Genomic DNA, 26,961 nt, shown 5'->3' with positions numbered 1-26,961 from the left:
CATTTTCTCTGTTCACCATAGGGAAATGGATGTTCCTGGCAAGGGCAGCATTTGTTGCCCATCCATAATTGCCCTTCAAGCTGAGTGGTTTATTAGGTCACCTCTGAGGGCAGGTTAGTGTCAACCACATTGTGGTGGTTTTGGAGTCACATGCATGTCACAAGAGGTAAGGTTGGCAGATTTCCTTCACTAAAGGACATTAGTGAGCCAGGTGGCTTTTTATGACAGTGACAGTTCATGGTCACCATTACTGAGATTAGCTTTATATTCCGGATTTTATTGGTTGAATTAAAAATTCCACCAGCTGGTATGGTGGGATTTGAACAAATGTTCCCAGAAAATTAGCCTCATTGGCCTCTCCAGTGACAACACCATTACACCGCCATGTCCCCCAATTTCCTCTGATCTCAGTGCTTAACAGCATTGTAAACCATAGAACCACAGAATCCCTGCAGTGCAAAAGGAGGCCATTCAGCCCATTGAGTCTCCAAAAGAACTTCTTACCCAGGCCAACTCCCCGCCCTATCCCTGTAACCATGCACATTTACCATGGCTAATCCATCGAACTGACATACCTTTGGACACTAAGGGACAATTTAGCATGGTCAATCCAGCTAACCTGCACGGCTTTGGACTGCGGGAGGAAACCCGAGCATCTGGAGGAAACCCACGCAGACACGGGGAGAATGTGCAAACTCCACTCAGTCACTCAAGGCTGGAAGTGAGCTCGGGTCCCTGGCGCTGTGAGGCAGCAATGCTCACCCACCACCTTGCTACCCGCAATGGGAGATTGTATTGTGTTAATGATTTGAGTAGAAGTGCTGAAGGGAAATCCAGCTGCCTCACCCTCCAACCCCCCCCACCCCCACTCACCACCTCTCCACCAAGGAGTGTTTGCTTCCAGTCACGTGAAGCAGTGAGGGCTGCAAATAAATGTCATTGTCAACACTTCACAGGCTTTAAAATTCACGAGTAGCTGTAGTGAAGCACATGAGGTGACATTGGAAGGGATACTTGACCTAAAATTAATATTTTTGCACTCAGGCAAGCAAACCCTGTGCATCACTTTCAATATTGGTCTGGAAATTGGTCTGCCCCTCAAATTCCCGTGCTGTATCTACAAAGGCCAGTGGCAGATTCACAGGACGTTGTTTCATGGTCTCCTTTGCCCTTTAGCGGAGAGCTACAGGGAGCGAGCTGTGACCCTAAAAGCTTGGTTATGATGCTCACCGAGGGTAGCAGGCAAGACCAGGGAGGGAGGTGGATGGTAATTCGGGATTTTGCTGGAGGTGGGTCAGGACGTGTGAGGGGGTGCTACGTGACAGCTATGGTTCTATTGCGCAGTCGAGAGAATTTCTCTTCCTCCGGCCAGATCAGTGTAAACTTTCTGTACTTCATGTTTTCACGCAACCTTTAAGGACCTTTGGTGTGGCCTCTGGGTGGATGAAGAAAACTTGTAGCACTCAATGACAACCCAAATTGGTTTGGACCAGAGCATGTTGGCGCCACCTGTCCTATCTGCATAGTCCAACCGAACCTCTGAGCCGTCCATCTCGTGGCATATTGAGAGGAATGGTGCAGTGCTGCCCCTGTGTGGTGAGTAGAAATAAATACAGCTAGCTTTGGATAATCCCAAACAGGTTCTCAAATATTACATTTAAATACCACTAACACTTCGCAACACAAAGGAAGGAGAGGGGGGAGGTAAATTTTTTGGCATGGACACAAAGGATACCACTAAAAACGTTTTTTAAAAAAGCAAATGATATTTACATTGGAGGCTAATCAAATTAATGAAACATCATTAATTTGATTCGCTTTGACAGATGAATGGAGATCACTTTTCACCTCTTGATGGCATCTGCTCCAATGCGGTGTTAAACCAAGGGTGGAATTTTCTGCCCCCCCTGTGGCATGTTTTTCAGCTGCGGAGGCAGATCGGCATTGGCCTGCAGCGGAATCTTCCGATCCCGCCGATGTCTGCCGTTTTCTGTTGTTGGTCTCCCCCCACCCGCCGCTGGGGAACCCACTGTGGGGGTGATGGGGGGGGGGAAGCAAGAAGAAGAGTGGAATGAGGGGGTCAGCATAGTGGCAGGACCGGAAGATCCCATTGGCGGGAAGGTCTGGAAAATTCAGCCCGAAATCTGGATTTGCCGGTCCAATGGCAATTGTTACATATGAGGTGACTGTGGGAGGGGTGGGTGAATGCTCTGGCTTCATGACACGCTTGTTTGTCCGATCGGGACTGGACAAATGTTGTGAAGATGCTGCTGGACCTTCTTTTTGTCTCTATTGCCAGAAATCATAGAATCATCGAATCCCTACAGTACAGGAGGAGGTCATTCAGTCCATCGAATCTGCACTGACCCCAATCCCACCCAGGCCCTAGTCCCATAACCCCACATATTTACCCTGCTAATCCCCTGACACTCGGCGCAACTTATCACGGTCAATCAACCTAACTCGCACATCTTTGGACTGTGAGAGGAAACCGGCGCACCCGGAGGAAACCCACGCTAGACACAGGGAGAATGTGCAAACTCCACACAGACAGTGACCCGAGGCCAGAATTGAACCCGGACCCCTGGCGCTGTGAGGTCCCCGTGCTAACCACTGTGCCACCGTGCTGCCCTTAATGCGCCTCCCATATATTTCTCACCAAAATGCATGGTGCAGTTTTTGCAATCAGAATGAGCATCGATCCCAGCCCAACTGAAGCTGTGGTGGTGACAGAACAAGTGTGATTCTGAAGGGAGGTCACTGCATCTTTCTCACAGAACAAACTTGACAGCATTTTAAAGGCAAACATAGATTTGAGAGAATCCTTTGTGGAGTAATATGGAGGGAGGGGCAGCCTTGTATCAGGAGTTCCCGCTTCCCTTCATTTCTCTTTTAAGCAACGTTGGATGCAGGATTAAATTGAATGGTTGACTGAGCGGTGATGTCATCAGTGCTGAGAGGGTTTCTCCCCTTTGTATACCGGGGTCCAATTGAATGACCACCCCTCATGTTCCAGTACCCCTCCCATCTCACCACACTTCATGTGTGAGCCAACAATGAATGTTACAAGACTACTTGTGACTAATAAAGAAACTTAACTATTTGGCCATGAGATGGGTGGTGGGAAAAGATTTTGTCCTCCCTTCATAGTTCACAAATCGCGAATTTTCCAGCAGAGCACCTGGGTAATAATCAACAATGAGAATTCCAGTGGATTTTCAGGGTTACTGCGGGCAATTCTAATGCTTTTATCTTGACCCTGACTGAGATCAGTTAACCTACAACAAACCAAGGTCAAAGCACTGACATTTTCCCACCTCTCTTTTACAGCTCATTTTTACAGTGAAACATATAGGCATCCGCTGCAGCCGTTAAGTATTTTCTTCAAGAGGCTCTTTTCTAACTCTTGAACCTTGTGGCAGCACGGTGGCACAGCAGTTAGCACTGCTGCCTCACAGCGCCAGGGACCCGGATTCGATTCCTGGCTTGGGTCACTGTCTGTGCGGAGTCTGCACGTTCTCCCTGTGTTTGCGTGAGTTTCCTCCGGGTGCTCCGCTTTCCTCCCACAGTCTGAAAGACGTGCTGGTTAGGTGCATTGGCCATGCTAAGTTCTCTCTCAGTGTACCCGAACAGGTGCCAGAGTGTGGCGACTAGGGGATTTTCACAGTAACTTCATTGCAGTGTTAATGTAAGCCTGCTTGTGACACTAATAAATAAACTTTTAATTTCAGTATCATCACTTGGAAGCCCCACACATTTACTGTGGTTAATCAATCTAATTTACACATCTTGGGACACTAAGGGTCAATTTAGCGTGGCCAATCCAGCTAATCTGCGCATCTTTGGAGTGTGGAAGGAAACTGGGGCACCTGGAGGAAACCCACGCAGACACAGGGAGAATGTGCAAACTCCACACAGTCAGCCAAGGCTGGAATTGAACCTGGGTCCCTGGAGCTATGAGGCAGCAGTGCTAACCACTGTGCCAACGTGCCGATGAAGCCAGCACAGAAGAAAGGCTGAATTGTTCCAGTCCTGTGGAATTGGGGGTGAGGCGAGGAGAAAATTAGAGAATCACATGTTGGGGCGGATCCTTTATGTGTTACTCCCCCACCACCCACTCCATGTCAGAGGAACCATGCTGGAGGTGCGGTCTGTCCAACACTGGATAATTTGGGCCAGTTAAGACCCCACATGGCAGCAAATGGTGATGCCACTAGAATCTTCCCACTGGAAGCCAGGTCCCCCTGTTGAGGCTGGAACCCTGCACTTATTTGGAGGTATCCTCTTGTCAACAGGCTTCCCCTCCATCATGAAGGCCTGGCAGCTGTGGCCACGCTGAAGTTTTTTTTACAATTTTATAATCATTCAGAAACTGCCTCCATTTTGTTGCATTCTCGTGCTCTCCTGCCTGCCTCAGCAGCACCTATCCCTCTCTCCCAGTGAGACATCACTGCAGGCCAGTGCTGCAAATCCTTGGGATGCACACTTATCCTTGGTTGGCGGGGCTCCGAGCAACATCTTAATTGGCAGTTCCGAGACCTTTGGCTATTTCTAGGTTCCTGTCCCAGTATTGAGACCAATGGGGAGATTGCAAAGCAACTGGGAAAATTTAGCCCCAGGGATCAAGACATTCCTGGTCTGCATGGGTCAGTTTGATGGAATCTAGTGCATTTCCCAACTCAACCTCTGTGGGGGGCATTTTCCAGACTTTGGCCGTAATTTTGCAGCCTGCATGGCAGGTCTTGCACAGTGGAGGTGGCTTGCCATTGGTTACCAGTGGGATCTTCCAGTCCTGCCGAAGTCCATTCCGTTTATGCATGTCTTGCCTGTCCATCCTGCCAGTGGAATGGGCTGGTAACACCATTTGTGTTAGCTTTAAGGAATTACTTTACATCAGGAAAGAAAAGAAAGACCTGCATTTATATGGCATCTCTCATGACCACAAGATTCCAAAGTGCCTGTACAGCCAACAAAGTACTTCTGAAGTGTAGTCACTGTTGTAATGCAGGAAATGTGGAATTCAATGTGTGCAAAGCAAGATCCCGCAAACACCACTGTGATAATGAAAAGATAATAATCTGACTTAAGTCTGTGATGTACTTTGGGACCTTGTGGAAGTACTGACGCATGTACATGTGTGGTAATTGTCTGGGAAGTTTAAACTTTCAATGGACTGACTTCTGCTGCCTGAGACTCTGTGCAAATGTCTCTTGCATTGATTTCAGTGTCAGAGACTTGGGCCATCTACACGGAACTTAACTAAATGTTTACCCTGGGAATGTTCCACAGTTTAATCTTGGGTATAAATCAGAGATTAACAAGTGTAACTGAGCCTAACACCACAACTGATCACCCAGCCACCCCCATCACTCCCCCAATCCGACCCATTTCTCCTTCCCGCCACCTCCCATCCCGATTAACTCTCTTGACATAACTACCCCCCAAAACTGTCAGCTCCCATCCCCACACTCACTCACTCCCCCCCACCCATTCACTCCCTCCCTCCATCAACTTACTCCCCCCACTTACTCACCCATCCACTCACCCACCCACCCACTCAACCTCACCTGCTTAGTCTCCCCACCCACTCACCCATCCACCCACCCCCTCACTTACCCACCCACATGCTCACCTACTAAAAGACTTGAAACCTTTAACACATTAGCTGAACATGGAAGTTAATGTCATAGGAAGGGTTCGTATCTACTCTTTGCCCATCTTCTCCTGCGCATGCCAATCTTCCCCGTGAAAGATTATGCTGATCTATTGCTGTTCAGCTGGTATCAGTAGTCCTGGCTGAAAAGGTGCCGAAAAGGGAGGCGCAGAAATCTTCGCAAACAGCGACAATATGCTCAATATCGCCGCTGATCGGAAAATTTAGTCCAATCTATTTCTGTGATATTGATCGAGGCAAACATGTTGGCTCAGCCACTGGGGTAACTATCCTGGTTCTCCTACGAAATAGTGCCAGGGAATTTGGAATGCCCACCTGAAAAGGGCAGATGGAGCCTGAGTTTAATGTCTCATCCGAAAGATGGCACTTCAGACGGTGAAACACTTCCTCATTACCACACTGAGGTGTGAGCCTGGAGTGGATCAGGAATCCATAACTCAAGCAAGAGTGCCACTGAGCCAGAATTAATACTTAAAAGTGGGAGTGGAGGGGAGTGGAGGGGGGGGGGGGGGGGGGAGTGGGAGGGGGGTGGAGTGGGGGGGGAGTGGGGAGGAGTTGAGGGGGGTGGGGGGGGGGTGGGGGGGGGAGGTGAGGGGGGGGGTGGGGGAGGGAGGTCCTGGAGACACCAATGTGGAGTTTGCAGCTCATTTAATCGGAGATCATTTTTGTTGCGGTTCTTGTAATTCACCCTCCTCATGAAAAGTGGCAACATAGTCCCCTTGACACAATGCGTACAATAAAGGATTTTAGTTCAGATGGCTCAAACTTACAGGTTCGCCTGGTTCTCCTGCGTCTCCCTTCTCTCCTTTCTCTCCATCCAAACCCTAAAGATAACAAGAGGAAAGAAAGGCCATCGATCATTACGCTCCAGGATTCTATTTATGTCATTTCATTTGTTTGTGCTTGAAGAGGAATTTCACAGGAACTTCATTGCAGTGTTAATGTAAGCCTTACTTGTGACTAATAAATAAACTTTAACTTTAAGAGTGATTCTCAGATGTTTTCTGAAATACCTTTGGAGCTAGAATTTCCACAGGGAAACCTCAAAGAAGGATTAACGGAAGCCCTGGAGCAATGAGTATTTGCTGCATTTCTTTGGGTATTCCACTGGTCAACTGATGTGACTGCTGAAAATCAGCCTGTGCCCTCCATTCCACCCCTAGCCCATGGAACATTTAGTTGGTAATCACTAAGTATCTCTCTCCCTCCCCTCGTGAATCTTAAAGGAGATATGACTCAACATATCTGGGGTATCCTGCAGCATCTTATCATTCTTCAAGTTTCAACTAATATAGAGAGTGTCTGCAGGCCATTGATATTGCTGCACATGACATTGGATTGTAGCTTTATCCTCAAAATGATGTGAAGATGTCGACGTTGTACTGGGGTGGTCACAGTAAGAAGTCTCACAACACCAGATTAAAGTCCAACAGGTTTATTTGGAATCACGAGCTTTCGGAGCGCTGTTTCTTCATGAGAGGTGGGTTCACAAACACAGCATATATAGACAGAGACACAATTGCAAGATAATGGTTGGAATGCGTCAAAATAAATCTGTTGGACATTAACCTGAGACTTCTTACTTATCCTCAACATACACTGTGAGAGAAACTGAATTCAGAATCCACTTCAAAGACGTCATTTTGTGAATAAAATACGGCTTCTTGAGTGATTTGAAGAGTACCAGGAGAAAGTCAGAAAGACTGTCCAATCTGTAGGACTGGAAGCCCTGTCTGACCTGCTAATGGATAGCTCTATTTGGCTGACAACTTGTTATATAAACTTCCAGCTTCGATTAGAGTAAGACAGTCTGTTTGGTTGTGTGTAGAGGAAAAGACAAAAGTGACTTCTGCACACAACTAAATGTTTTGTACTTTCGGCACCTATAACCAAATAAGATCATTTATATTTTGTCCTGAAAAGCTAGTCTGTGTGATGTGATGTGGTGAAAGTGAACATTATCTTCATCAGATATTATTAGAAGAGCTTATTATATACCTACCGGTATCCCAGGTACAGCAAAACCTTCAGTCGCCTGAAAAAAAAAGGTCAGAAAACAAGGTTAACCTGATCTGTGGGAACTTGCATGGACCTGTTTCTGCTTTGCATTCATGTATTCTGGATCGTTCCATGCTAAGAGTTGGCAAGGTCTAGAAGATACCTGCCTTCCAAATATGAACGCGACCTTTTCCGACATCACTGCCTTGCCTTTATCGCATGCACCCCTCAAATACTGTTTTTCGACAGTTTGGTGAATCATATGATATTGCTTTACACATCTGCAAAACCTGTGCCAGGGTGTGATTACATACTTTCTAAACTTGTTTGCATTTTATGATCTTCTACTAGTTATATTCATGAATCATGATTTGTAGTAATAGATAATACCTGTTTCTCTGACTCCAGTGCTCTGGACTTCAATTCTGCTCTTTTTTCAATTTCTGTGACTTGCTCTAATCATTATATAATCTTAGCCACTTTCTCATATTCTCAATGAGAACCTGTCTGCAGTGCTACAAAAGGCTCAATGACCTCTTGAGATCTGACAGGGTAAATGTCTAATAATTACATTTTAAAAGGTGAACTCATAAATTGAAGGTAAGAGTGACGTCTGAGAAGGGTAATTCAGATAAGAGAAGATCAAAAGGAAAACCAGTATATCGAGGGCAAATTCACCCTATGCACGGTAGCTGCTTTTGAGAGTTCAGCCCACACCAGGAAGCTGTGTCAACTCCCAACAAGCTGTGCTTGGAGAAAAGCCTATTTGAGGGAAGGCAGTTGTTTTACCCTAATTCAGAAACAACTGCATAAGCTAAGTGCCTGGTGTGGTAACTATTGCTGGATTTTGCCTATAATTTTAAAGCTTATGAAATGTTGCTTGGGGAGGTTTAGCTCTGAGGTTACGAGAATATTGGACTATTATTTAAATGGTAAAAAATTGCAGCATGCTGCTGTGCAGAGGGACCTGGGTGTCCTTGTACAAGAATCACAAGGAGTTGGTTTGCAGGTGTAGCAGGTAATTAAGAAGGCAAATGGAATTTTGTCCTTCATTGCTAGAGGGATGGAGTTTAAAAACAGCGAGGTTAACTTGCAGCTGTATAAGGTGCTGGTGAGGCCACACCTGGAGTACTGTGTACAGTTTTTGTCTCCTTCCTTGAGAAAGGATATGCTGGCACTGGAGGGGGTGCAGAGGAGATTCACTAGGTTGATTCTGGAGTTGAGAGGGTTGGCTTATGAGGGGAGATGGAGTAGACTGGAGCTATACTCATTGGAATTCAGAAAAATAAGGAGATCTTATAGAAAAGACTATTTCCTCGGGTGGATGGAGCTATTACAAGGGGGCATAACTATAGGGTTCATGGTGGGAGATATAGGAAGGATATCAGAGGTAGGTTCTTTACGCAGAGAGCGGTTGGGGTGTGGAATGGACTGCCTGCAGTGATAGTGGAGTCAGACACTTTAGGAACATTTAAGCGGTTATTGGATAGGCACATGGAGCACAGCAGGATGATAGGGAGTGGGATAGCTTGATCTTGGTTTCAGATAAAACTCGGCACAACATCGTGGGCCGAAGGGCCTGTTCTGTGCTGTACTGTTCTATGTTCAATAGAAACATATAAGATTATGAAGGGAATAGAAAAGATAGAAGCAGGGAAGTTGTTTCCACTGGCGGGTGAAACTAGAACTAGGGGGCATGGTCTCAAAATAAAGGAGAGCAGATTTAGGACTGAGTTGAGGAGAAACTTCTTCACACAAAGGGTTGTGAATCTGTGGAATTCCCTGCCCAGTAAAGCAGTTGAGGCTACCTCATTAAATATTTTTAAGGCAAAGATAGATAAATGTTTGAACAGTAAAGGAATTAAGGGTTATGGTGAGCGGGCGGGTAAGTGGAGCTGAGTCCATGAAAAGATCAGTCATGATTTTATTGAATGGGGGAGCAGGCTCGAGGGGCCAGATGGCCTACTCCTGCTCCTAGTTCTTATGTTCTCATAAACAGATTTGGAACTGGATAAATGTACCGAGAGTGCATATCGCCATTAAGTTGGTTGACTGTATTTCTAGTTGACTTTTTTGTGCATTTTAATAAACATTTATTTTGTTTATAATCATCATAACCATTATTGTTTATAACCATAATCATTAGGGGAGGGATACAAAAGGGTCCAGAGGGGCACTTTTTTCACACAGAGGGTGGTGAGTGTCTGGAACGAGCTGCCAGAGGTAGTAGCAGAGGCGGGTTCAATTTTGTCTTTTAAAAAGCATTTAGCCAGTTACATGGGTAAGATGGGTATAGAGGGATATGGGCCAAATGCGGGCAATTGGGACTAGCTTAGTGGTAGAAACTGGACGGCGTGGACAAGTTGGGCCGACGGGCCTGTTTCCATGCTGCAAACCTCTATGACTCTCTGTGACACTATGACTCTATGACTCTAAAAGACATCTGACATATTCTTCACTGGTCTTTACATTCTTACTCACTCTACCATATTGCAAAAAGCAGGCATGCTGGGATTTGGAATACCCAGCATTTAGCATCAGCTGTGTCCTTAACGTATTAATGATTACCTGAGAACCGATTCCGATTGGGAAATCTTATCTTCCTATTTGGTCTTACTCACCGTCCCTGGTAAACCTGGAGAACCGGGAACTCCGGCTGATCCCTAGGATAAAGGAACTGATTGTAAATACAGGAAGATTCAATGTTGCCTTGCATTTCAATTCTCATCATAATGAAATATTTCTTACCTTACTTCCCTTTTCACCTTTTTCTGATTTTGGGCCAACCAAACCTTGTTTCCCTGGTTCTCCCTGTGAAAACACAAAGGTGGAGTATAAACATTCGAAACCTTAAAAAAGTAACTAGTTACGACTGTGACTATGCCTGTCATATTGCTCCGCTTGACTCTTCGGGTGGACTTTTCCTATCCCGCCCGCCATGGGAATCTTAGCGGGCGGGGATGGACCACGCAATGGTCCATGGACCTCTTGTGGGATGTTCCGGCCTTGGGGCGAGCGTGGCCGGAAAACCCCGCCCTTCATCTCCTACTCTCATAAAATGTATAAGTAAATGAAGAATGGATTGCAGGAGGAGGAATTTTAGCAACAAGGTTAGATTGGAGAAGCTGGGGTTGATCTCTCTGGAGCAAAGGAGGTTGAAGTTCAAAGATGTGCAGGTTAGGTGGATTAGCCATGCTAAATTGCCCCTCGAGCCCCAAGATAGATAGGTTAGGGGGATTAGTGGGGTAAAAACATAGGGTTATGGGGTAAACCTGGGTAAGGGTCGGTGCAGACTCGATGGGCCAAATGGCCTTCTTCTGCACTGTAGGGATTCTATGATTCTATGAAGAGATTTGATAGAGGTGTACAAGATTAAGACATGGTTAGATAAGGCAGAGAAGGAAAAATTGTTCCTGTTAGCAGATGGTGCAAGGAAGAGGAAATGAAGATCTCAGATTTTGGACAAAAGATACAGAGTGATTTGAAGGAGAACTGTTTCAAACAATGACTGGAACTTACTACGTACAAGGGTGTTGGAAGTGGAGATCATAGAATCATAGATCATCTTTGGTCCAGGGATGGTCGATGATTTCAAAAGGAAATTGAGTAGGCAATTGTGCAACATAAACTTACAGGGCTATGGGGTTAGAGTGGGATTAGAGTGGGGAAAATGACTGTTTGGATTTCCCTATACACGGCGGGGATGGACACAATCAGTTAAATGGCCTCCTTCTGGACCTTAATGAACAAAACACGGTTTTGTTTTCCGGGTAGAATTGTAGTGCACTGGGCTAGAAACTGATTAGGCCTCAATTTTCAGAAAGTGTAACCTCTGGCAGACAACGCAGACCCAAAACAGCACCCTGAAGGCTTGATCTAAATTGGAATTTCAACCCCCTTTCAAACATTTAACACCTGCCAGAACCTGAGGCAGATGGTCCATTTCTAATGTCCTTTAGAAAAGGAAATTTGTTGTCCTTACCTGGTCTGGCCGACATATGACCCCAGGGCCACAGCAATGTGGTTGACTCTCAACTGCTTTCTGAACAAGGGGAACTGGGAATGGGCGATAAATGCTGGCCAGCCAGCGATGCCCATGTCCCACGAATGTATAAAAAAACTGGCTGAATTCCACTCACGTCATTCCTGGCTAGCAGCAGCGCTCAGGTACGTCCTGGAGCAACAGGACAATTGGATTGGGACAAAGGGAACTGAAAGCAATTGTCAGTAATGTTGTCCCTCTTGCTTTCACAACTTAAAAAGAGAATCTAACTTACATGTGTAACCACTGGAGAATCCTCAGCCTGCTCTGCTCAGGGGTGTCCAGTTTAGGGGAGGGATCTCGAAAACAGGTGATGGGCCCCTCATTCACCTCCAGGAACAGTTTATGCATTGGGCAGGATGGGAGACCCCTGAGAAGAGCATTATTCTCTTCAAGGAAGGTGAGGGTGTGGGACGTGATGCCGAAGCAGGCAGTCATTGCGACGGAGACGATCTGAGTTAGCTCGAGGTTGTGAGACGTTTGCTTCAACCTGGGACAATGGCAGTGAAGGGAATGGAGTTGGTGGTGAGGTTATGGAGTTCTTGGTGAAGGGGGCTGGATAGAACGTTTGGAATCTTACCACTGTTCACGCCGGCGGTATTTTCCGATCCCGCCGCAGCGAAGGAAGATTTGGCTGGCTGCCAAATTCTCCGACCTCGCTGCAGCGAGGGGGGCATGAATGGGTGGTAAGATCACACCCATTGTCTTCTGAAAATGGATTTAAACGCATGTCGTAAATCGTTAACTTATAATCATGTGTTATCCTGTCCATAGAGTGTTGAAACAAATCCACTGACCATCTCTCCTTTCATTCCCCTTGGACCAGGTAATCCGGATGATCCAGGAAGTCCAGTCTCTCCCTGAAAGAGAGCAAGATTAAATTGTGTGGATGAAAGAAATCACCGCGTGATGCTTTAAACTGATTTCAAATATAAATCATGCCAAACAGGAAATGAAAGTAAACTGCACTATGTTAAAACAATTGAATGGTGCCTTTCATTAATAATTCTTTCATTCTTGGGCTGTCAAGTTTCTAAACTGGAAGCCTCTTTTTCTTTGTCAACAGAAGGTGGTGAACTTAATCTCTGCGGTGCATATGATTTAACATTCTTCAAAGCTTTTAACTGTGTTATTGTGTTAGCAACTAAAGATAACTGGACTCATGTAAGATATAAGGGTGGATCGATAGTGTGTCAATCCAGTAATTCCATATTCCAATTGTCACATGGGCGGCACAGTGGTTAGCACTGCTGCCTCACAGCGCCAGGGACCCGTGTTCGATTCTCAGCTTGGGTCACTGTCTGTGTGGAGTTTGCACATTCTCCCCGTGTCTGCGTGGGTTTCCTCCGGGTGCTCCGGTTTCCTCCCACAGTCTGAAAGGCGTGCTGGTTAGGTGCATTAACCCGAACAGGCGCCGTAGTGTGGCAACTGGGGGAATTTCACAGTAACTTACATGTAAGCCTTACTTGTGACCAATAAATAAACTTCACTTTTTCTTCAAATGGCTATATCATCACTAGTGTTTAACTGATTAAATGACCAAACATAGCAGGAATACTTGACAACTGTTAAATAGCAAGAAGTGAATTAATGTACATAAACTTTCCAATGACCCCCACACCCCCAAAAACAAACATGGACAAGTTAATGGAGAGGCTATCATAGGGTGATAGGGAGATGGGGAGCAGGTGGGAGCTGGTTTGGGGAGATTTTCTCAGTTATATTCTCATTACATAATGCTTACATCTTTTTAGTTAGTGAAGAGAATGATTGTTCCCCATAGTCCATAAAATGAGACAGAGGGGTTTTTGATGAAGCTGCCTGATCGTGGCTGGAAAACATGTCCATAGACGGTGATTGATTACTAATCTAGGCCATATTCCCGACTGCTTGGTTGGGGAAGTGTTTCTTACCATGACGTGAGGACAGGAAGGAAGAAATAGCCCAATATTTAGACATGAAAATATTATGGTTTCAATTGAAAAATATGAATGTTACATTGAAAGTCTTCCCCTTTCCATTTGATCTGCAGCCTTGAGCTGGGGTCTACATTTCCTTTATCAAAACTAACTATCAGCTTTTGTTTTCTCTGTTAGTCCAAAAAACAGGGCTTTTCTCTGTTAGCCCTGTGTTGTCCTGAGTTGCCCCACAAGATACTGCCAGGAGCAGCGAAGGAAATTTAATCCCTACTTTTTCCTATTCCTTCTCTGACTGATTCATGCCCACAACAATGTATCAGATCAGCTATCTCAATACTTAGCTGGGAATTACCCTGGGTGGCAAGGTGGCACAGTGATAGCACTGTTGCCTCATAGCCGCAGTGACCCGGGTTCAATCCCGGCCTTGGGTGACTGTGTGGAGTTTGCATGTTCTGCCCGTGTCGGTGTGACTTTCATCTGGTTTCCTCCCACAGTCCAAAGATGTGCAGGTCAGATGGATTGGCCAAGCTAAATTGCCTCTTAGTGCCTCAGGATGACTGGGTTAGGGGAATTAATGGGGTAAACATGTGGGGTTACATGGATAAGCCTGGGTAGGATGATCTGTCGCAGAGTCGGTGCAGACTTGATGGGCCGAATGGCCTCCTTCTGCACTGTAGGGGATTCAATGGAATTATGTAGTCAGAATTACTACTGCACTGGGATTCTGTGCGAGCCACATTCATGCTTTTGAACCCACACTGTTTTAAAATTTGGGAGTCAGCGATAAGGAAGAAATAACACTTCTAAAAAGTTTTCAGAGTAGCGACTTCTGTTACCTCTTCTCCACTGGGGCCTGTGATACCTGGGAATCCTCTTTCTCCCTGTTTGACAAGTAAGAGAAAGTTACACATACACCAGCAATGTCCTGCAACAGTGCAAAGGAGATTTTTAATACATTCAAAATAATTCCGAAACACAAATAAAAAAATTTGTGTCTTTTCCCTTACCATTTCACCAGGTTTTCCAGGGATGCCATCCAGCCCGTTCTCTCCTGCCTGTCCCTGTGTTAGTCAAAGATGAAAACAGAGTGAATCTGGGAATATAAGATGCTGGAATCATCAGAAATAATTGTTCCAATCCATTGCATTTCAAGTTGACAATATCATTTGATTGCCTGCCCTGGTATAAAATGTTCTGGAATGAGATGGGGAATGTTCCGGAATCAGGATCAGCCCACTATTTTTAAAGGACTCCCAAGTCAACCTGACTCAGTGAAAATCCAGACCGCTACACAGGGCGGCACAGTGACACAATAGTTTGCACTGCTGCCTCACAGTGCCGGGTTCAATTCCGGCCTTGGGTTCCTGTCTGTGTGGAGTTTGCACCTTCTCCCCTGTGTCTGCGTGCGTTTCCTCTGGGGGCTCTGGTTTCCTCCCACACTCCAAAGGTGTGCCGGTTAGGTTGATTGGCTATGCTAAATTGCCCCTTAGTGTCAGGGGGTTAGCAGGGTAAATAAGTAGGATTTTGCAGATAAGGCCTGGGTGGGATTGTGGTTGGTGCAGAGTTGATGGGCCAAATGGCCTCCTTCTGTGCTGTGGGGATTCTATCAGGATTGGAAAAGAGCAATGACCATTGTAAATTTACTGCATTGAGTGACAATTACCCATTTTAAATTGGTGAGGATGGGGACAGGTTAGTCTAAAGGAAGAAAGATGGATATGTATTTATGTAGCACCTTTGGGACCTCAGGATATGTGCCAAATGTTTTATAACCATTGAGTGCTTTTGAAATATACATTCTGGATTTTCCAGCTGTTCGTCCTGGTGGGATCTTCTGGTCCAGCCGATGGCAGAGGGTGCGAACAAAGGGAAACCCCCTTGACAGCAGTGGGACCATAAGATCCTGTGGCCAGCCAATGTCAGACCATTCCCAGTACCGCAACACACATTGGTGGAGGTGGAAAATCACCGCCATCGTCTTTGTTGCAATAGGCAACATACATTAAGTATTCATTACATGAAGAGCTTATACAGTGTGGTGTATTATTGTAGGGGAAAGCAAAGGTGAAATTCTGTGCTCAGCAGGGATCAATATTGGGCGGTATTCTCCGGCCCTTCACGCCAGCGGGATTCTCTGGTCCCGCCAGCAGCGCACTCCAACCCATGGGTTTTCCGGAGGCAAGAGGTGGCTTCAATGGGAAATTCCAATGACAGTGACAGGACCAGAGAATCCCACTGCCTGCGAATGGCACACTGCCTCCTGCCGCTGAGAAACATGCAGCTGGGAGGCTGGGAATCCCACCCACTGTGTAACAATTGGGAAGGTTCCTCAAGGTGTACAAAAATACGACTGAGAAAGAAAATCTGTGGAAAATAGAAGGTTAACAGCACATCAACATTTCGAGAGCTGGCTGGACTGGTTCGTGAGTCAGCTAACAGAGGAATGGTTAAAGAGCACGGAATTGTAGATTCTCTTCCACCTCATTTAGCACATTCACAATGCAAGACCACATATTCCTCACTAAATGCATCAATATATTGCACACTGTAATAAGTCTTCTGAGGCAGAAGTCCCTTCACCAAAATCCTTTTATTTACAATTCCAACAGCAGTACAGAGTGCTATCAGTCAGCAGTCTACCTTCGGGAATGCCAGAGGAACTGACACTCCCGGTTATATACATGGAAAAGACTCCCTGATTGGCCCATCAATTAACTCCTTAATCAGGGAGTTCATAATCCAATAGGCCAACCTCAATGGCTTGATTGAAGTCAATACACACACTTAGTATGGGGTTAATGCCCAAAGGGATTATAGGAGAAAAAATAAATACTTGCCTTAACTCCTGGAGGTCCAGGGAAGCCATTTTTCCCATCTATTCCTGGCGGACCCTGAAAATATTTAAATGAGAAAAATGAATAGCTTGGGGTAATTCTTATAAATCAGACAAACAAACTTTGTCACATGGGGCAGAACCTAGTGCACTTAGTCTCTTGTGCATCCCTGGGGATCATTCCCAGGTAGGGAATCACTGAGACCACCCACACAGCCTGGCTTTCCACCTGCTTTTTGAGGGTAGCAGCCAATTAGCTTGGGAGCCACCTTCCTGATCTGTGACCAAGACTTTTCCTGAACAAATACAGGTGGGGCAGTCTTTGGTGGAGGCTTCATAGAAACATAGAAACATAGAGGATAGGAGCAGGAGGAGGCCATTTGTCCTTTCGAGCCCGCTCCGCCATTTATTATGATCATGGCAGATCATCCAACTCAATAGCCTAATCCTGCTTTCTCCTCATAACCTTTGATCCCATTTGGCCCAAGTCCTATATCTTCCTGCTTCATGGACTCCAGACTACAGCAAAGGGAATCTCAGCTGTCAGTACACAGGGACAAGCAGCTGCATCAGGCTTTGCTGCAGGCACGGGGGTAGCACCACAAGGAAGTAAGAAAAAGTGGATGCAGAAATGGTCTTAGTCACACTAAAGGAATCAACTAGGTGTATATTCCAACGTCAACATCATGTTGAAAACTTACTTCAAAGAGACATGTATTAACTGACCCTGGTAATGTCCTGGTTTTGTTTTTGTTCCATTCTGCGTTGCTTATGGCGAAGGGAATGCTGGTCAGTGACAATAAAAGACTGAAGATGTAATGGGCGGCTGGCTCTTTGCAGTGAGGACATCTGCTTGTTTGAAGTCACAGGGCTCCAGATAGCATGGGTGCAATGCTTGATGCGCTGTACTTAGCTGTGTTTTGATAAGGAGATTGCGGGCTTCTCTGACGTATCTATTACAATAGGCATCAGTGACCCCTCTGGATGTTTCTCCTTCTCTTCTGAGCATGTCAGCTACCCTCCACCTTCTTCCATTCCTCCTTGAAGTATGAAGTTGTGCAGGATGCAGTATGCCCATTACTACCCAGGAGATCTATGCTAGCTTCTATTGAGGGATGCTTCTGGCTTAGTTAAGGCACCAGAACTACACTCTGAGAAAGTCAATGGCTTTCTCTATTGTGGACCTGGTTGTAAGAAGGCTATGATTGTACCTCTCCTGTACCTCTGTGGTGGGGTTCTGCATGCCTGCTCCTCTTAGCTCCCCAGAAGGGTTTTTAAGAAAACATTTGTTTTGATAACTTACCTCTTGTTCATTCATTTTTTAAAAAGTAGTGCTTTAACAGGTGCAGGGCCCCTAATTTACATTTTCAAGAGACCAAAAGCAGAGTATTGGCATCTGCCAGAGGAGCCTAAAAAATGAGTTAGCAATGGGATCAACATCTGTGCCAATGCGGTGGTAGATATTGCACTGCTACAACAAAGCTCAGTAAATCTTTTCATCTGCATTTGCTTAAAAATTAGTAAGAGTTAAAGTTGTTCAGTACTATATCGGTGATGAACATTGGAACCAAATTCCTCTGTCTGACGAGGCAAACCCATTAGAGGTGGGGTATGCTGACACCTGTGATCGTTTGCCTAAGCTAGGGCAGAGTAAGGATCAGGGTAGCTAATGAGGTTAAACCGAGGCTTTACCTGATGCAATTTTTCCAAGCCATCTTGGCCTTTTGGCTGAGATGAAGCGCTAGGTCAAGACCGAGAGGGGGTGCAATACCTCATCCCATAAGCTTGGAGCTTGTTTGATCGAGCCCAAGGTGGAATGTAATGTCTCATCTTGTCAGCTTGGATCTTGTTTGTCCCTCATGTGGGGACCATGATTGGACTTTAAATTGAATTGGCTTTTTTGATTAGAATTAAAGCACCGAAAGGTAACAAAAAAAAATAACAGTTAACATCTTTCTTGAAATACATTAAGGAAGTTCTGTGTTCCAGTAAATGAATTTCTTGCTAAAAAGGCACAGCAAGTCTTGGGCCCTGCCCCATTCACGCAAACGCCCCACACAAGAGCGAAACAACAGTATTCCTACCGGTTTTCCACTTGGGCCTGGTTTTCCTGGAAAGCCAATTTCACCTGGCAATCCCTAGCAAAGAGAAAATATTAATTAGAGGGCAACATGTTCAGATCATCATCAAATTCATACATTGGATCTTTGTGTACACAGAATAAATATTTGCTTTAAGCAAAGATGTGGGGGTTAGGTGGATTGGCCTTGCTAAATTTACCCTTAGCGAGGATAAATGCATGGGGTTATGGGAATAGGGTCTGGGTGGGATTGTGGTTGGTGCAGACTCGATGGGCCAAATGGTCTCATTCTGCACTGTAGGGATTCTAAGCCATTGGCTGCATTTCTCCAAGATTTCCTGACGTAAGATCTGCCTGACAAATATTGATTGGATAACACATAATAAACTTCGTTGCCTTTCAAAGCCCCTGTGCCAGGTTACTGAGAAGTCTGCATACATACATGTTTTTTGTTTGATCAATATCGTACATAGCACACTAACCCAAACCAATACTGCTGGAAAAGCTAAGGCTGAAATACCTCCAAATATGCACAGACTTAGCGACAAGAGCAGTGACATCACTGAAAATAAGAACTGGAGAGGCTGCTGACTGGTTTCATACTTCCGCGCTTTTAAACTATCGCACAAAGTTAAAATCTATCCTCCATGAACCTTATGTGGTAGCCCATTGGAATTATTCTTAAAACAATAAAGTTGGACTGCCAAAATAATAATGTTGCTTATGGTGCGCAATGCTAGTCATGTACAAGTGGTATAGCAACTTCAAGTGAGGGCCAGGTGCATGGTTAAACACAGACATCCATAAGTTGCTGCCCCAAGTTGTGCTGATCTGTCATTCACTTCATGAAAACAGCATCTCATTGTGTGAAATATATCGAATGATATGAAGTTACTGCAGACAGAACTGCAGATTGAAGCTAAATTCACCAGAGGAACTATGCTATTCAAATGTCAGTACCCTATTAATACTGTGGTAGCTAAATTATTGCTTGTTAACTTATCAAGCACTGAAAATTAACTATTATAAATGTTGAAATTCATTTTTTCATGTTTTAATTGTTGTTTAAGTTTTTATTTATTTTTACCTTTACTTTTTATTTGCCTTATTTTCTCTCCCTCAGTCTAATCTCTGATGCATTTATGGCCCATACTAAAGTGAGTGGCCTGTTAGATCATTTCAGAGGTCAGTTAAGAGTCAACCACTTTGCTGTGGGTCTGGAGTCACATGTAGCCCAGATCATGTGAAGACAGCAGATTTCCTTCCCCAAATGTCATTAGTGAACCAAATGGGTCTTTACAGCAATGATTTCATGGCCATCATGAGACTTTTCATAGAGTCCGTACAGTGCAAAGGGAGTGCACTGCAGTGCAGAAGGAGGCCATTCAATCCATCGAGTCTGCACCGACAACAATCTCATCCAGGCCCTATCCCCATAACTCCACACATTTACCCTGCTAAGCCCCCGACACTCAAGGACAATTTACCATGGCCAATCAACCTAACCGGCACATCTTTTGCACTGTGGGAGGAAACCCACACAGCCATGGGGAGAATGTGCAGACTCTGCACAGACAGTGACCCAAGCCGGTAATCGAACCCGGGTCCCTGGCGCTGTGAGGCAACAGTGCCATCGTGCCGCCGGTGTAGATTTGTAATGAATTTAAGTCTCACCATCTGGTAATAGAACCCAGGTCCCCAGTGCATTACCCTGGGTCTCTGAATTGCTAGGTCAATGACAATACACCACCCCCTTCGTGACATGCAATGGCAAGTCTCGTGAATGGCAGACACTGTTGGGTGTGTCGTTGCAGCAAAGTTAAGATCCGTTATCACCATTCAACTTTTGAGGAAATGGTCCTGCTCTACAATTTGGCAAAAGGAAAATCAAGCAAAAATTTTAAGTGGAAATATCAGAATCTCAGTCATTCAGTGTTAATGATTGGTGACTCAAATCATAATTCATGTTCACTTTTTATCCAATAATATGGCGAGGTTCAGTTGGATGGAAGACATTTGCAAACTCGCTGACCTGTTCTCCAGGACGTCCAACTGGTCCGGCAACACCAGCTTCTCCTTTGGAACCCTGGAAAAGGTAACAGAGTACATGGCTGAGAATTATTCATCTCATGTTCTCTCAATGCTCAGTGAGGTCATTTGCCAGGTGGTTGAGCCACACACGAGAAAGGTTGCTGGCTCACTCCTGTCTTTCTCGTAGAGTCGTAGATATATACAGCACAGAAACAGGCCCTTCGACCCAACTCATCCATGCCGACCAGGTTTCCTAAACGGAACTAGTCCCATTTGCCTGTGTTTGGCCCATATCCCTCTAAACCTTTCACATCCATGTACCTGTCCAAATGTCTTTGAAATGTTGTAATTGTACCTGCCTCTACCATCTCCTTTGGCAGCTCATTCCATAGACACGCCACCCTCTGTGTGAAAAAATTGCCCGTCAGATCCCTTTTAAATCTTTCCCCTCTCACCTCAAACCTGTGCCCTCTAGTTCTGGACCCCCTACCTTGGGGAAACGACCTTGGCTATTACCTTATCTATGATTATATCTCATGATTTTATAAACCTCTATAAGGGCACCCCTCATCCTCCTACGCTCCAGGGGAAAAATGTCAGGATGACTATAGTGTCCTGGTTGCATTAACTCTTTTGGTATTTAATTTTCTTTCTATCTACTCATGTATAGCAGAGTTAAAGAGATGGATGTGCTCTTGAAGATGGCAGGGTCTGTCAGATGAGAAGAGGTTAAGTCAGATAGGATTGTAATCATTGGAGTTTAGAAGAGTGAAAAGGGATCTCATGGAAACTTATAAAAATCTAACAGGATTAGACAGGGTTGATTCAGAAAGGATGTTCTCGGTGGTGGGGGAGTCCAGAAATAGGGGTCATAGTTTGAGGATAAGGGGTAAACCTTTTAGGACTGAGGTGAGGAGAAATTTCTTCACCCAGAGAGTGGTGAATCTGTAGAATTCACTACCACAGGAAGTAATTGAGGATAAAAGTTCTGAGGGGTGGCATGGTGGTACAGTGGTTAGCACTGCTGCCTCACAGTGCCAGGGACCGAGGTTCGATTCCAGCTTCGGGTCACTGTCTTGTGGAGTTTGCATGTTCTCCCAGTGTCTGTGTGGGTTTCCTCCGGGTACTCTGCTTTCCTCCCACACTCCAAAATATGCAAGTTAAGTGGATTAGCCATGCTAAATTGCTCCTTAGTGTCAGGGGGAGTAGCTAGGGCAAATGCATGGGGTTATGGGGATGGGGCCTGGGTGGGATTGTGGTCGGTGCAAGCTCAATTGCCAAATAGCTTCCTTCTGCACTGTATGGTTCTATGATACTATGATCTGTGTGATTTCAAGAAGAAATTAGATATAGCTCCTGTGGCTAAAGGGATCAAGGGATATCGGGGGAGGGGGGGATCAGGATATTAAATTTCATGATCAGCCATATCAAAATGAATGACAGAGCAGGCTCTAAGTGTCGAAAGGCCTACTCCTGCTTTTAGCTTCTCTGCTATTTTTGCTGATCAGGGCTACAAGGTTGATCCATAGTGTACAGGAATTGAATTGTGAGAATGGGCTTGAAGAGACGAATCATCTCCTTTTAAAGGGGATCAATGAGAAAGGATCCTTCAGAGCTTTATGATAATTTGGAGAATAGATAAAGAAAATCTGGAGCACAATATGATGTTAAACATTGCCTACAGGACAAGAGTAAAACAGGGCTGAGTCCATCGTTAATCTCAGAAAAACATGTCTTCACACTGACAGAATCCTGGTCAACTAACGGAGGCAAAATGTCTGGTGCTATTCAAGAGGCAGTTATATCATAGAATCCCTACAAAGCAGAAGCAGGCCATTTGGCCGATCAAGTCTGCGCCGACCCCAATCTACCTAGGCCCTATTCCCGTAACACCTCATATTTACCCTGCTAGTCCCCCTGACACTAGGGTTAATTTTGCAAGGCCAATCAACCTAATCCGCACACCTTTGGACTGTGGGAGGAAACTGGAGCACCCGGAGGAAACCCACACAGCGAATGTGCAAACTCCACACAGACAGTGATCCTAGGCCAGAATTGAACCTGGGTCCTGGCGCTGTGAGGCAGCAGTGCAAACCACTGTGCCACCGTGCCACCCATACTGGATGGAGATGTAATCACCTATGAATTGATGATCTGGAGGGTCCAAATGGAGTCTCAACATCTGTACTTAGCTTTAGATAGAAACATAGAAGACATTGGTAAGGCCACACTTGGAATACTGTGTACAGTTCTGGTCACCCTATTATAGAAAGGATATATTAAACTAGAAAGAGTGCAGAAAAGATTTACTAGGATGCTACCAGGACTTGATGGTATGAGTTATAAGGAGAGGCTGGATAGACTGGGACTTTTTTCTCTGGAGTGCAGGAGGCTTAGGGGTGATCTTATAAAGAGCTATAAATTAATGAGGGGCATAGATCAGCTAGATAGTCAATATATTTTCCCAAAGGTAGGTTGATAAATTAATGAGGGGCATAGATCAGCTGGATAGTCAATATCTTTTCCCAAAGGTAGGGGAGTCTAAAACTAGAAGGCATAAGTTTAAGGTGAGAGAGGAGAGAGACAAAAGCTTCCAGAGGGTGTGTGTCTAGAACAAACTGCCAGAGATAGTAGTAGAGGCGGGTACAATTTTGTCTTTTAAAAAGCGTTTAGACAATTACATGGGTAAGATGGGCGGGTATAGAGGGATATGGGCCAAATACAGGCAATAGGGACTATCTTAGGAGTTTAACAAAAAGGGCGGCATGGACAAGTTGGGCCGAAGGGCCTGTTTCCATGCTGTGAACCTCTATGACTGTAGAATATAGGAGCAGGAGGAGGCCTTCAAGCCTGCTCTGCCATTCATCACGATCATGGCTGATCATCCAACTCAACAGCCTAATCCTCCTTTCTCCCCATAACCTTTGATCCCATTCGCCCCAAGTGCTATATCTAGCCACCTCTTAAATACATTCAGTGTTTTGGCATCAACTATTTCCAGTGGTAATGAATTCCACATGCTCACCACTCTTTGGGTGAAGAAATGTCTACTCATCTCCATCCTAAATGGTCTACTCCGAATCCTCAGATTGTGGCCCCTGGGTGATTGTTAGGTGGATTGGCCTTGCTAAAATTGTCCCTTGGTGCCCCAAGGTGCATAGTCTAGGGGGATTAGTGGAATAAATGAGTGGGGTTACAGGAGTAGGGCCTAGGTGAGATGATCTATCAGGGAATCGGTGTGGACTTGATGGGTCAAATAGGCTCCTTCTGCACTGTAGGGATTCTATGATACTATGGCTCTGAAATTATGTTACAAGACATAATAACAGGTAACGCAATCAGCTCAAACTAATTCCTCTGCTGTTTTAACAGATTGTTAACCACTTCAATTTAAGCTTGCCAACACGTTCCCCTTAGTTGAAGGGTCAGTCACGAGGTGACATAGGTTCAAGGCGAGGGGTAGGAGGTTTACAGAGGATGTGAGGAAAAGCTTTTTTATCCAGAGGGTGGTGACAGTCTGGAATGTGCTGCCTGGGAGGGTGGGAGAGGCGAGTTGCCTCACATCCTTTAAAAAGTATCCGGATGAGCATTTGGCACAACATAACATTCAGGGCTATGGGCCAAGTGCTGGCAGATGGGATTAGGTGGGGGGTCAGGTGTTTTTAATTTGTCGGTGTGGACTTGATGGGCCAAACAGCCTCTTCTGCACTGTATGTTTCTATGATTCTATGATTCTATGATTAGCACTGTTGCCTCACAGTGCCAGGGATCTGGATTCAAATCCGGCCTTGGGTGATAGGGCGGGATTCTCCAGCCGCACTCACCCTGAAAACTGGTGATTCCCGCCTGACTTCAATGCACCTTTGCATGGTGTCCACCCCCTACCCCCCCCTCCCGCCCCCACCCTCCCCATCCCCCCCCCCCCCCCCCCCCCCCCCCCCCCCGCGCGAGAATTCCAGTGGCAGGCCGGAAGGGAAAATTCCGGCCACTGTCTGTGTGGTGATTGCACCTTCTCCCTGTGTCTGCGTGGGTTTCCTCCGGGTACTCCGGTTTCCTCCCACAGTCCAAAGGTGTGCGGGGTAGGTTGATTGAACATGGCTAACATTGCCCCTCAGTGTCAGGGGAATTAGCAGGTTAAATACATGGGGTGACAGGGATAGGTCATGGGTGGGATTGTTGACGGTGCAAGGCTTGATGGGCTGAATGGCCTCCTTCTGCACTGTCGGGATTCTATGATTCTAGGATTCAATGATCTCTAACAAAGTTGCAGAGAGAGGACAAAACAACCATTCAGCTCCTTGAGTCTGATCCGCTATTCGGATTAGATCATGGCTAATCTATAACTCAACTCCATTTACCCAATTTAGCCTTGCAAATCCACACCTTTGAAAAGAAAACAAGAAATAGTTGTACTTGCTGCATCCTATGGCATAATTTCATAACCACAAGCAGAAAGGAAACAGAGGGAATGATGGATGGCTGTTCCGATACCATTAAATTTCCACCATTGTTGCAAATTATTATCAACCTTGTAAAGATTTATTTTGCAGCAGGATTACATTACATCTCTTAACCACAAGATGGTGACATTTCCTTTTGAAATATAAACACAAGTCTGCATGTTGGTAACTCATTCATTTCCCCACCACGCTTCATTGAATTTAAATCCATCTCTCACAAGGTAGTTGGCCGCACAGTGGAGTGGGGTGGAGACAATTTACTGACAACTGTTCCTTTTTCACAATTTATAATCATGCTTTGCGAATAATTATTTGTAATTTATTCTTGTTGCAACAACTTTAAAGCTGACTTGTTGTGGCTTAAAGCTATAAAGGTTTTATTGCCAATGATAAATAGATATATACAAACAAGGGCCTGATAGAACTGAATAGATGACTACTCTCCACTCCTCCCTGCCTCCAACTGAGAATCCTTCTCACCCATGATGGTCACCCTTGCGCCCGATTGACTCGGCTTCACATGCTGCCACTCCATAGGGTCCGACCCGATGAAGTGGCCCACAAGGGATTGCTTCTTCAAAGGGGCCATGCTATCATCCTTGTACTCATGGATTTTGTGGAATGAATATTGGTGCTTGGGAATACAATGCTCCCTATTTCATCCTTCAGTAGCAGCATCAAGCATTCTCAGGTCAAAAACAATCCAGAGTCTTCAGCCAGAATGTTACAGCGGTTCATGCCAGTGGGATTTTCCCAGCCCCCTGTAGCGAATGGAGAGTTGGCTGGTAGCCTAATCCTCCGATCCCGCTGCAGCGGGAGCGTGGAGTGAACGGCCAGAAAGATCGCGCTCTTCATTTTGCCTGAGTCACACGTCTGTCTCAATCTCAGAAATGCGCCCCTGTACCAAAGGCGTGACATCTTTTTTCATTTTCACGCAATCTATCCGGCGATGGTCTGGAGTGAGATTGGTAATTTGGTGCCAACTTGTGACAAATTAGAGAGAGTTTTGTTGCTGAAACCCAAAGTTCAGCAAGATCTCAGTCAAGACCTTTTGTATGAAAATTGTTTACTATTTTGTTATTCCCAAAATACAGTAGCTTATTTGAATATCGTGGGTTGCAATAGCTGAGATAAGAAATGCATGGCCATCTTGTCGATGGTAAAGCCCCAGGAAACGATGGCATTCTCTTGGAAACCATCAGAAGTTGAACACAGATACTTCTGCAGCATCTTCATGAACTGTCTGTTGGAAGGAAAGATTTGTGTTTTTGTAAATTCATTCATGGGGACATTGGTGTCTCTGGCTGGCCAGCATTTATTGCCCATCCCAAGTTGCCCTTGACATGCATGATGCAATTATTGTCACTTGGTACAAAAAAAAGAGGATTGCAGTGACTGTACCAATTACTGAAGCATCTCCTTGGTTCCTTTTATCTATTCAAGGGAGATGGACCTCAGCATTTATTGCCCATCCCTACTGCAGAGGCAACCACATTGCTGTGGATCTGGAGTCACATGTCGACCAGACCAGGTAGGGACAGCAGATTTCCTTCCCTAAAGGACATTAGTAAACCAAATGGGTTTTTGCGACAATCAATAATGGTTTCGTGGTTATCATTAGTCTTTTAATTCCAGATTTTTATTGAATGCAAATTTCGCCATCTGTTTCGGTGGGTTTCAAACCCAGGTCCCCAAAGCATCATCCTGGGTGCTGGGATTACTTGGTTAGTGACAATACCATTGCACCACTGCTTCTCCGATGTTGTGTGGGGAAGGCCTGTGCTCACGTTGCAGGCCCTGGCTTCTTGCACTTACTCGGAATCTCAGTGCAGCCTCAGGGCTGGCAGATCGACAGGTGGCATGATTTTCTCACTTTGCCAATCACAGAATCAGAGTAATGAACAGTCCAAGCTGCTCTACATTG

The 26,961-nt window shown here is 45.4% G+C and overlaps 1 protein-coding gene across 3 annotated transcripts in view; it reads right to left on the bottom strand.

Annotated features, from left to right (window-relative positions):
- Positions 1–26,961, bottom strand: part of col22a1 (collagen, type XXII, alpha 1) — a 339,481-nt gene that overhangs the window by 74,797 nt on the left and 237,723 nt on the right. For all 3 annotated transcript variants that reach the window (XM_078215791.1, XM_078215792.1, XM_078215793.1), the window contains 10 exons: positions 20,579–20,632; positions 18,551–18,604; positions 16,471–16,524; positions 14,641–14,694; positions 14,470–14,514; positions 12,512–12,574; positions 10,421–10,483; positions 10,294–10,335; positions 7,677–7,709; positions 6,445–6,498 (listed from right to left, as the gene is read on the bottom strand). In XM_078215791.1, coding sequence (XP_078071917.1) covers positions 6,445–6,498; positions 7,677–7,709; positions 10,294–10,335; positions 10,421–10,483; positions 12,512–12,574; positions 14,470–14,514; positions 14,641–14,694; positions 16,471–16,524; positions 18,551–18,604; positions 20,579–20,632 — 516 coding nt within the window. The remainder of the gene's footprint in view (positions 1–6,444; positions 6,499–7,676; positions 7,710–10,293; positions 10,336–10,420; positions 10,484–12,511; positions 12,575–14,469; positions 14,515–14,640; positions 14,695–16,470; positions 16,525–18,550; positions 18,605–20,578; positions 20,633–26,961) is intronic.

The sequence above is a fragment of the Mustelus asterias genome, chromosome 7 (genome assembly GCF_964213995.1).
Source record: "Mustelus asterias chromosome 7, sMusAst1.hap1.1, whole genome shotgun sequence".
NCBI classification, from domain to species: Eukaryota; Metazoa; Chordata; class Chondrichthyes; order Carcharhiniformes; family Triakidae; genus Mustelus; species Mustelus asterias.
The sequence above is the reverse complement of the archived record's forward strand: the minus strand, read 5'-3'. Positions and strand labels throughout refer to the sequence as shown.